General features: G+C 36.6%; 1 protein-coding gene across 1 annotated transcript in view; it reads right to left on the minus strand.

Annotated features, from left to right (window-relative positions):
• The window catches only part of SLC22A3 (solute carrier family 22 member 3), a 104,784-nt gene that overhangs the window by 42,966 nt on the left and 49,197 nt on the right, over nt 1-12,621 (minus strand). The window contains exon 2 of the mRNA XM_032253137.1: nt 8,811-8,914. Within this exon, the coding sequence (XP_032109028.1) occupies nt 8,811-8,914 (104 nt within the window). The remainder of the gene's footprint in view (nt 1-8,810; nt 8,915-12,621) is intronic.

A 12,621-nucleotide genomic window follows, 5' to 3' on the forward strand; every position in this document is an offset into this window, starting at 1 on the left:
TATAACATATTATCTTATATTATATTATATTAATATTTTGTAGAGACAGGGTCTCACTATGTTGCCCAGGCTGGAATTACAAAATTTAAAGCACAGAACACATCCTTTGTGACTGCCGTTTCTGATGCCATTGAAAGATGACCCTCCTTACAACTGTTGTTTCACAGAGAGTCTCCCTGGTGGTACAGATGTGACACTTTCTAGCGTTTTTTATGGGTCAAGTCAAAGGAGAGAGAGGCAGAAAGAAGGAGCAATGGTGTATTATGGCCTCAAGACCTTGCCTTGAATCTCAGCTCAACCATCTACCAGTCATAAGACCTTGGGTTAACTCCTAAGGTCTTCGAAACTAAGGTTTTGTTTGCTTGTTTTTGGTTTTTCCCCTTTTCTGGAGGGAGGTTGTAGAGAGGATCAAATGAGACATTAATGTGAAAGTGTTTTATCAACTACAAAGTTCACAGCCAATGTAAGTTGTTCTTATATTTTGTATTTTATCTTCACCATTGGCATAAGTATATTAAATAGCTTAGGAAAGAAACAAGGTATCATGCATAACATTCCAAGAGTCTGGCATTAATTGGGTCAGCATAGACATGTCAAATTATTGGCTGGTAAATGTTTCCTATCAATGACCATTAAGAGATTTGATTCTGTGACATTTTTTCATAAAAAAATTTCTGTAAGAGGTGTACATATAGCATCTTGCCTGAGTCAGCAGAGTGGAGATGGAAGTAGCCTTAGTTTATCTAGAGTGAACTCTATGTCCTCTGCCCCTACACATGCACAGCATTCTCCTTGTTAACATTCCCCACTGGAGTGGTACATTTGCTGCAATTGATGAACCCATATGGGCACATCATAATCACCCAATGTCCATGCTTTACATTTGGGTTCACTCTTGATGTTGTGAATTCTATGTGTTTTGACATGTGTATAATGATATGTATCCACCATTAAAGTATCTAACAAAATAGTTTCTCTGCTCTAAAAGTCCTCGGTGCTCTGCCTATTCATCCCTCCCTCTCTCCACCCCCTAGCAACCACTGATCTTTTTTTTTAATGTCTCCAGAGTTTTGCTTTTTCCAAAATGTCATATAGTTAAAATTGTATAGTATGCAGCCTTTCCAGATCAGCTTCCTCTACGTCTTTTCATGGCTTGATAGCTCATTTCTTTTCAGCATGGAATCATATTGTACAGTCTGGATGTATCACAGTTTGTCCATTCACCTACTGATGGGAATCTTGGTTGCTTCCAAGTTTTGAGAATTATGAAGAAAGCTGCTATAAACACGTGTGTGTAGGTTTTTGTGTGAATATGAGTTTTCAAGTTTTGTGGGTGAATACCAAGGAGTACAACTGCTGAATCGTATAGTAAAAGTTTGTTTTATTTTGACAGAATTACAAAAATGTGTAAGAATTTTGTCATCTACTGTCACTGTTCCATTTTGCATTTCCATCAGCAATGAATGAGAATTCCTGTTGTTCCACATCCTAGCCAGCATTTGGTGTTGGCAGTGTTCTGGATTTTGGCTATTGTATTAAGTATGTAGTGGTATCTCATTGTTGTTTTAATGGGCATTTCCCTGATGATACATGATGTAGAGCATCATTTCATATAACTGTATACTCTCTTTGGTGAAGTATCTGTTAAGGTCTTTGGCCCATTTTTCAGTTGGATTGTTTGCTTTCTTATTGTTGAGTTTTAAGAGTTCTTTATATATTTTGGATCACAGTCCTTTATCAAATATTTACCTTCTGTGAATATTTTCTTCCAACCTATGGCTTGTCATTTCATTTGTTCTCTTGATAATGTCTGTCACAGCACACAGAAAGTTTTAATTGTAATGACTTCCAGATTATCAGTTCTTTTTGTCATGGACCATGCTTTTGGTGTTATATCTAAAAAGTCATCATCAAACCCAAGATCATCTAGATTTTTTCCTATCCCATCTTCTAGGAGTTTTATAGTCATTTAGGTCTGTGATCTATTTTTAAAGGGTATAAGGTCTGTGTCTAGATTCTTTTTTTTTTTTTTTTTTTTTTTGGCATGTGGTTGTCCAGTTGTTCCAGTACCATTTGTTCACTGCTTTGTCAAAGATCAGCTGACTATATTTATGTGGGTCTATTTCTAGGCCCTCTATTTTATTCCATTGAACTACTGGTATATGTCTATTCTTTCACAAATACCACACTGTCGTGATTACTGTAGCTTTACAGTAAGTTTTGACATCAGGTAGTGTCAGCCGTCTGGCTTTGTTCTTCTCCTTCAATACTGTGTTGGCTACTCTGGGTCTTTTATCACTACGTATGAATTTTAGAATTAGTTTGTCAATATCCACAAAATAACTCTGTAGGATTTTGATTAGTATTGCATTGAATATATAGATCAAGTTGGGAAGAACTGATATCTTGACAATATTGAGTCTTCCTATTCATGAATGTTAAATATCTCTCCATTTATTTAGTTAATCTCTGATTTCTTTCATTAGATTTTGCACATTTCCTCAAATAAATCTTGTACATATGTTGTTAGATTTATATCTAAGTATTGTGTATTCTTGTGGTGCTAATATAAATGGTATTCTGTGTTTAAATTCAAATCCTACTTATTCACTGTTGGCACAGAGGAAAGCAATTGACTTTTGTGTATTAGCCTTGTACCCTGCAACTTTACTACACTCATTAGTTTCAGGAGTTTTTTGTTGTTAATTATTTTGATTTTCTACATAGAAAATCATGCCATCTGTGAACAAAGACAGATTTATTTCTTCCTTCCCAATCAGTATACCTGTTACTTCCTTTACTTTTCTTATTTATTGCAATAGTGAGGACTTCCAGTATGACATTGAAAAGAAGTTATTAGAGGTGACATATTTGTCTTGTTTCTGATCTTAGTTAGAAAGGGCGTATACAGTTTATCATCATTAAGTATGATATTAACTGTAGGTTTTTCATAGACATTCCTTACCAAGTTGAGAAAGTTCCCCTATATTTCTAGTTTACTGAGAGTTTTTGTCATGTATAGATGTTGGATTTTGACAAATACTTTTTCTGCATCTATTGATATGATCATGCCGTTTTTTTCTTCCTTAGTTTGTTGATGTGACGGATTACATTAATTGACTTTAGAATGTGGAACCAATCTTACATACTTGGGATACTACACACGTGGTATGCTACAGATGTATAAAATTATACATCTGGTTGTGATGTATGATTTATATACATATATATATGTGTGTGTATATATATAGTTGGATTTTACTTGCCAATTTTTGTTGAGGACTTTTGCACTAATGCTCATGAGATATATTGGTCTGTAGTTTTCTTTTCTTGTAATGTCTTTGTCCAATTTAGGTATTAATGTAATACTGGTCTCAGAATAAGTTAGAAAGCAATCCCTCTAATTCTATCTTTGGAAAGATATTGTAGGGAGTTGGTAGAGTTTCTTTTTTAAATGTTTGGCAAAATTCACCTGTGAACCCATCTGGGCCTAGTGCTTCCTGTTTTGAAAAGTAATTAACTATTGATTCAATTTATTTAATAGATATAGCCCTATTCAGATTGTCTATATGATCTTGGGTGAGTTTTGGCAGATTGCAACCTTTCAAAGAATTGGTCCATTACAAGTAGGTTATCAAATTTGTGAGCACAGAGTGTTCATAGCATTTGTTTATTATTCTTTTAATGTCCATGGGATCTGTCATAATGTCCCCCCTTTTATTTCTAATATTAGTAATTTGTGTCTTCAACCTCTCTCTCTCCTCTTTCTTTTTTCTCAGTCTGACTGGAGGCTTATGTATTTTTTTGATCCTTTCAAATAACCAGCTTTTGGTTTTATTTTCTCCATTGATTTCCTGTTTTTAATTTTATTGATTTCTGCTCCAATTTGTACTTTTTTTTCTTCTACTTGTCTTGGGTTTAATTTGCTCTTCTTCAGTTTTCTAAGGTGAAAGCTTAGACTATTGATTGTATATATTTCTTCTTTTCTAATACATGTATTCAATGCTATAAATTTTCTTTTAAACATTGTTTTTGTTGCATTCCAAAAGTCTTGAGTGTTTTTATTTTCATTTTGTTTAAGACACTTTTTAATTTATCTTGAGATTTCTTGTTTGACCTATGTGTTACTGAATATGTGTTGTTTTATTCCAAAGTATTTGGGGATTTTCCATCTATCCTTCTGTTATGAATTTCTGGTTTGATTCCACTGTGGTCTAAGAGCAGACATTGTATAATTTTTATGTCTTTAAATTTGCTAATACATGTTTTTATGGCCCAGAATGTGATCTAGTTTGAATATTGCATGTTACTATTTCATGTGAACTTGAAAAAAATGTTAATTCTGTTGTTGTTAGATAAAGTTTCTAAACACAAAAATTATATACAGTTGATTGATGGTGGTGTTGAGTTCAATTGTGTCTTTATAGGTTTTCTACCTGTTGAATCTGACTATTTCCAACAAAGGAATATTCAACTCTCCAATGAAATAGTGGATTAATCTATTTTTTCTTTTAGTTTTGTCACAGTGTTTGCCTCTTATAATTTTGTACTCTGCTACTAGGCACATACACATTAAGGATTATTGGCTTCTTGGAGAATTGACCCCTTTATCATTACATAATGCCCCTTTTTATTCCTGATAACTTTCCTTCTTCTGAAGTCTGCTCTGCTGATAATAATATAGCTACTTTTGCTTTTTTTAAAAAAAAATTACTGCTAGCATGGTATATTTTTCTCCATTCATTTACCATTAATGTATATGTGTCTTTATATTTAAAGTGTATTTCTTGTAGACAACATATATTTGGTTCTTGTTTGTTGATCCACTGTGACAATCTCTTTCAGTTGGTGCACTTACGCTATTTTACATTTAAAGTGATTATTGATATGGTTGGATTAATGTCCACCATATTTGCTATCATTTTCTGTTTGTTTCCCTTGTATTCCATACTTTTTCCTGGCTTTTGTGGTTTAATTGAACAGTAGTTTATAGGATTCCACATTTTCTTCATTTTTAGCATATCAGTCATACTTTTTAAACAAATCTGTTTATTAGTAGTTGCTTTAGAGTTTACAATCTACATTTACAGCTAATTCAAATCCACTTTCAAATAACACTGTATCACTTCATGAGAGCATGAGTACCTTATAACAAAAAATACTCTCTACATATGCTTATGTATGCTTACATATGTAAGCATGCACAATCAAACACATTGCTGCCGTTATTATTTTGAATAAACTATTGTCTGTTACATCTAATGAGAATAGGAAAAATAAAAATTTTTATTTTTCTTATTTTCAATTGATCTAACAGATAATAGTTTATTCACTTATTCCTCTCCAATGCCTTTCCCTAATGTAGATCTGAATTTCTAACCTGATCATTTTCATTCTCTCTAAATAATTTCTTTTAATATTTATTGCAAGGCATCATATTCCCTCAATTTTTGTTTGTCTAACAAAGCCTTTATTTCTCCTTCACTTTTAAATGATAACTTAGCAGAGCATAGAATTCTAGATTGGAATTTTTTTTCTCAAGACCTTAAATATTTATTCCATTTTCTTCTTGCTTACATTTTTTCTGAAAAGAAGTAGGATGTAATTTTTACCAGTGCTCTTTTTCCATAGTGAGAGGTTCCCCCCCTTCTTTAAGAAGTTTTCCTTTATCTTTGACTATCTGTAGTTTGACTATGATATAACTAGGCATACTTTTTTGATGTTATTCTACTTGATTTTCTTTGCATTTCCTTGATTTGTGGTCTCCAACATTAATTTAAAAATAATTCTCAGTCATTATTGTTTCAAATATTTTTTCTATTTCTCTCTCTCTTTCTCCTCCTTTTGGTATTCCCATTACACAAATATTATATGTTTTGTAATTGGCCTACAGTTATTGAATATTCCGCTCTGCTTTTTCAGGTTTGTTTGTTTGTTTAATTTGGAGGTTTCTATTGGGATATCCTCAAGGCCAGAGATTCTTTCCTCAGCTATTTCCAGTCTCCTAATAGGCCTAGTAACAACATTTTTCATTTCTGTTACAGTGTTTTGATCTCTAGCATTTCATTTTGTTTCTTTTTTTAGAATGTTCATCTCTCTACTTACATGGGCCATCTGTTCTTGCATGCTGCTTTATCCATCAGGCTTCTTGGATTCGTTGTTTTACATTCCTAGCCTGATCATTCCAACATCCCTGCCATATCTGAATTTAGTTCTAATGCTTGCTCTGTCTCTTCAACTGTGTGTGTGTGTGTGTGTGTGTGTGTGTGCACGTGTGTGTGTGTATTTTGGCTTTTAGTATGCCTTGTAATTTTTTCTTGGTGGACATGGTGTACTGGGTAAAAGGAACTGCTGTAAATAGATCTCCAGTAATGTGGTAGTGAGGTGCTGGGGGAGGGAAAGCATTCTGTGGTTCTATGAGTAGCCCTCAGTCTTTTAGTGAACCTATGCCTCTGAACAGTGAACTTCACAAGTGCTTCTCTATCCCTCTCCTCTTAACTAGGAGAGGATGGGTAGAGGGGGCTGGAGCTGGATATTTCCCTTCTTCCAAGTGCAAAGTGTTTTTCTTTCTCTACTTGGAAGGCTAGAAGGGGCTGGAGTTGGTATTTCCCTTCCCCCAGATCAATGAGGTGCTCAGAAAATCCTAGAAGATGAGATTCTGGTTAAACATCTTCTCCTGAGGGCAGACATTGTTAAAAACAATGTTCTGGCATGTTTCAGAATTGTTCCTTTTCCCCTCTGGCTGCCAGAGCATGAGGGATTTTCCTTGACATTCACTTTGAGAACCTTGTAGAGCTTCAGGTGGCAAGAAATAAATCAATCACAAAAGCCTGGGCTCTCCTTTGAGTGAGCCCCTCTAGAATTTGTGATCCTCCAGCTCATCCACACTGATCCTCAGGAATTCATCACTTACAGTTCATGTTTATCTACCTTGGCTCTCCCAAGGAGGTTTCTGTGCCTGTGTTATGATTCTCTGTATTCTCCTATCTGTCTTTCTATCTGGGGCAGGGCCTGGGTGCGGTGGGGGGAGCAGGGCTGAAGGCAGCAGTTTGCCCTGTGATCTCACTTCTCTTACGAATCTAAGAAGAATTATTGATTTTTCAGCTTGTTCAGCATTTTACTTGTTGTCAAGGCTGAATGGCAAATTGTAAGCTCCTTATCTGCTGAACAGCCCCAACCTAGATTTTTAAATTCACTTTCTGCCCTTCCTACACTGTACTCTCATAGACAAATGGCATATTAAGTTACTTCTTGTTCTTCCTTCACAGATATAAATCATGGATATGGAGGAAGAGAAGAAGCCAAATGCTGGAGGCAGAGTTATTCATGGCTCCTCTTTCTCCCAGGTCTGGCTCCTCCCCTAAATGCAGCATGTCCTATGTGGGAACAGATGCTCAATCACTTAGAAGAATACAGGTAGAGAGAATTCTCCAACTTTAATAAAGTTAATTTAGTTTGGAGATACGTTTATTGATAGAGAAAGAGAAAAAAAGCACAGATGAAGCAAAACTTAATATTTAAATTAGAAAGAATAAAAACAAAGCAAAATACTTAAACTGCACAGTTCCAAATTGTAGCCAGAAAAAAAGAAGAAATGGGGGGAGGTTGAGAAAGGAAAGATGAAGCTTGAAAGGGCTAGAAGTAGAACAGGAGAAAAGGGCATTGATAAAAAGAAGAAAAAGGGGAAAGGGCATCACACATAAAAGGATCAGCAGAAACTCACATTCGAAGGACAGCTGTGGAGAGGGTGAGAGAGAAACGTGAAAGAGAAAGAAAAAACGGCAGAAAATGAAACCCAAGGCTCTACCCATTTTGAAGCACTGGTCTGATTAAACTTAGATCTCCAAATGGCTACAGAATTTGGGGCCTTTGGTTGTTCCATTAGCTAAGTAATTGCTGTTTGCAGCTCTCTAAAAGGCACCCTTAGTATCACCCACTGAATGGCCCAGTCACAGGGCGTTGGGGCTGGGCTGGATTAACCAGTACAATATTAGGCCAGATATGGCCATGAGTCAGAGATGGATTAACCAGAACAATATTAGGTCAGAAATGGCCATGAGTCAGCGATTCCCAGTCTATACTCCTATTACTTCTGCTAAGGGGGGATAGAGAGGAGCATTAAATTACTGCAAGTATTTTTATAGTTAGAATTGGGATAAAGAAAGAGCTAAACATGAATACAATAACTGGCATCAGTGATATTAAGGAAGAAGGATATTTAAATACAGAGCACGACTGGCTTGAATATATACACTCTCCATGCCTGCCATTGGACAGTTGCATTTATGAATACAAAATAATAGAGAAAAAACTCCTTTCATGTTTTTTAGAAAAATGTTTTTTCACAGAGTTTTAAATTTGTAGAATAAAATACAAGGGTTTCTTTTTAAAAAAAAATTAGGTGAAACAAATTTGGAATGGGCCAATCTTATGATTAACTCAATCAAACCACAACCAGTAAGTTGCTACTGAAGTACATCAAATTGATTGACTCTGTAGCATCCAGCACAACAATGCATCACCCCAATCATGCTGTTCCTGCTTTGGAGGTCTGTGTTTTCCTTCTGATACTCTCAGATCTACTGCGAGCAGCTTCAGGCCTTTGTGCAGTTCAAGGAAGAAGGAGATGAAATTTGAGAAGAAAACAATTAGTCAAACCAGCAAGTGTGAATGTCATGAATGGTGGAATCAAGAATTGTTTCCAAATTTGGCAAAAACACTGTTTTAATAGTTAATATAAAACATTTTTCTTCCCCATATTGATGCATGGTATGACAGTGATGTGAGATGGCTGTCGCATTGGTGCCTACCTGTCCGCCGCATAGCCTAAGGTGAACGCTCCGGTCAGGAAGCCGAGGTTCAGGATGGCTTGGGTGAGGTCCAGCATCCAAGCATTGACACAGACCAGGTCAAACTGAGAAAACAAAGAAAACACACATGGAGACGTGTGGGAACGCTGATCTTCAAAACAGCGTTATCTTTTGTATAGATCAGTGGTCTGTAAAACATTTTCGCTGATATACTCCTTACACAAATTTTGAAAATGTATCACATGCACATGTTTACATTCGTACATAAATATTCTTTACCAGTTTAAATAACTACAAAGGATGTGATTTTCATTATACTATAAATATGGACATTTAAAAATAATGTTGTTATAACATCATTCTTTTAAGTGTATTAAATAGAGCAAGGGTTCCCAACCCCCGCGTCATGGACTAGTACCAGTTTGTGGCCTGGTCAGGAACGAGGCCTCACAGAATGAGGTGAGCAGCAGCAGGCCACGAGCATGATTGCCTGAAATCCGCCTCCTGTCAGCTCAGCAGCGGCCTTAGATTCCCATAGGAGCATGAAACCTACTGGGAGCTGGGCGTGGAATCTCGGTTCTGCACTCCTTATGAGAACCTAACTAATGCCTGATGATCTGAGGTAGAATAGTTTCATCCTGAAACTGTCGCCCCCAACTTCCCCTACTCCCTCCATCTGTGGAATAATTGTCTTCTATGAAACTGGTCTTGGTGCCAAAAAGGCAGGGACGACTGCAAGAGAGTGAATATTACAGCAGCTGGACATCTGCCATCAGGTGTCCAACTGCTATGAACAGACTGCTCTTTAACAGTCTGAAATTTGACATCAGTCTTTTTTCTCTTTGAACTGTTATTTTCATGTCCACAGACTTTTATTCTAACATATTTTGCAGAGAAAATATTTTATAGGTTTTGTCACCATACTTCTATGTACAGTGAGTTACATATATAAATTGACATTTAATTTTTAAAAATTTCCTGTGGCAATAAGTCTCTAAATATTGGAATTTTTTCTGATTGGGTTATAATTAAAATTATCATTAGATCATAATTGATGAAAAACATAAGATGTAATACATTTTAAGAAATAATTATTATACAGAAGTAAAATTTTGTTGGAAATGTACATCTCCATGGCCAGAAAAATGTTAAGAGAGTCTAAGTTTTTCCAGTTAGGTCATAAAATCAGTGGATATATTATTTATTACTAGAATGAGTTAGGGCTCAATATTAATTATGTTTCTGCTTTTCGTTTTTATAAATTTATGAGCCAAGAAGATTTGTCTGTATAAATAAATCAGTGAGAATGGAGGGAGTTTTCTTACAGGAATGTTACTCAATTCTTTTACCTCCTTCTCAGCTGTATGCCAAGATCTATCAGCAAATTATTTTTATTTTTCTATTAGGCAGTGTAATAGGAATGCTACTAAATTCTTTAACCCCCTTCTTGGCTGTGTGCCAAGATTCACATAGTGATCTATCAGCAAATTATGTTTAATTAAGTAATCAGTCATTTACATTTACTTACTTATAATTAGTCTTACCTTAAGAAAGTTAATTACTTTCTTAATACTGGAACAATATGTGAAATTGGCCCATTGTTTGGTGCCCTGCATATTTTAAAACTTCAAGTCAATGCCTCACAGTAAGATGAGAGAAAGGTACAATTCATTTTGCAAAGTGGGAAAAGTACAATTTTGGGTAGGAACCTGCATCCTTAAAATGGACATACTCTTAGACAAATTTGTTTTGGGAAAGAGGACAAATGTGAGTTGAGGATCTGAAACCTGGCTCCCTTAAAAGCATCCAGGCCCACAATTCCTGTGATCATCTTTGAAAATCTCCAAGTGGTATGCTTACCCCAGTTTCATGCTGCAGTCTAACCACTGCAGTAGACTCTAGCATGAAGAGTAAATTAATGGGGTTGGAATATGAATTGGGAGGAGTCTCATAAATACATATTCATAAGCAAGCTATCGTGTTTACTTATAAAGTCCAACGTCTTGCCTTGGTTTTACAGCTAACGACCTGTCACCTAACATAGTTTGGAAAAAATTGGAGGCAGTAGTAGCTGGCCTCCCACAGAGCTGCTGAGATGACCAGTTGAGATGAAAGAAATAAAGACATTTACAAATATGCATAATAGTTGTAATGATGGTCATTTTAAAGAACTTTTATCATCAGTTTTGGTTTTTCGAGGTAAAAAAAATTTTATTTTAAGTAAACAAGTTGATGATTATTTATCTGAAATAATTTCTCATTGGAATTAAGCAGGTAAAGAATGCACCTAAAACAAAAGTACATAAAATTTCAGAAATCAAACAGACCATCTAACTACCAGCAAAAATGCAACATTGTGCTTTGGAAAAGTATCAACCAGTATCAAATATAAAAACCCAAACAGTAGAATTTGCTTCATCCATCTGTACTTCAAACAGCTAGGTTAGCTAGCAGAGGGAAACAGGGGTCCTTTTGTAGACGAAATAGCAAGGCCTATCAAGAGCTTACCTTTTAATAAATTTGTTCAGCCACTTTTGAACTATGTGAATTAAAATGCCCCCAAAAGATTATTTAAACCCATTCAATGTTCTTTAATATAAAACCGATTCTCTTCTTGACTGTTCCGGATTTTTCTCATATTCTGTATGTAAATGAGAATCAATTTAAAATAAATACCTCAATGGTTAAAGTGCAGCGATAACACAACATTTTCTAAATTCTGTGATAGGCATCTGGGCCAGATACTGCCTGCCCTTCTGTGCTCAGGGCACTACATTTCTCAGATTCCTTTGCTGGTAGGGTTCTGTGTAGGCTGCAGCAGTAGGGAGCTAGTGCAAGATCAGAAAGCAGGAGGGAGGTAGTGGACATTCTGCTTCTGGCTGTGGCAGCAGCTCCAGCTCCAATCCTGACAGTGGTGGCTGTGGGAGTCAGCCAGTGGCCCCTGTGCTTGGCCACTTGGGGGCAAAGGGATACTGCCCTATACAGCTAGTGCTCGACTTATGACCACAGTCGGGACTGCGGACTGGTCTTAACATGATTTGGTCGTAAGTTGAGTAGGCTATATGTACAGTTGAAATGGTGTATGCAGAGATGGTAGTGCTGCCAGAAACTGGTCCGCACTGTCGTACGCCCAGCTGGGCAACGTTTGCGCTGCCAGACGTGGAGCAGTCGTGGCTGGCGATTATGGTCGTAAAGTCGAATGGTTGTAAGTTGCATAGGTGGTAAGTCGATCAATGCCTGTAGTTGCCAGCTTTGTAATGGCTGCCCAGCAGGGCAGGTACTGACCACCAAGACACTGCAGGAACTGTCCTTCCTGATCCCTGTCCTCTCCTTCTTCTTCAGCTTTTCCAAAACAGCTCAAATCCTAACCCTTTAATTAAATCCTCTCTGGTTAAAATACCTAGCCTGGTTTCTGTTTCCATGACTGGGATCTTGCCATCTTTTGAAAGTAGAAAATAAAGCAACAAATTACGTATCTCTAAAGAAACGCACACACATCCACACACGCTTGTGTTTTCTGTACAGGAAAAATTGCAGGCCCAAGGATTGAAGGGTGTGGCGTTGACTTTTGCTCATAGAGTCAGGGGGCAGACCTGTGCCTCTAGGGGCTGGCACATCCTAATCAGTTCTCAGCTTGCTGTTTGCCTGCTGATGCAACCTCTTTGGGCCTGTGATATGTCTTTCGTGTTTAAAGAGAGGTTAACGGGGACCAAAGCCAATGAGCTTCACAGGCTAAGTCCTTTTTCCTGATATAAAGTACTAAAAGCTTGTTGTAGTTCCTAGGGAGACCTAAAACCCAACTCTTGTCAAT

The sequence above is a fragment of the Sapajus apella genome, unplaced genomic scaffold (genome assembly GCF_009761245.1).
Source record: "Sapajus apella isolate SASKATOON/1434 unplaced genomic scaffold, GSC_monkey_1.0 scaffold82, whole genome shotgun sequence".
NCBI lineage: Eukaryota > Metazoa > Chordata > Mammalia > Primates > Cebidae > Sapajus > Sapajus apella.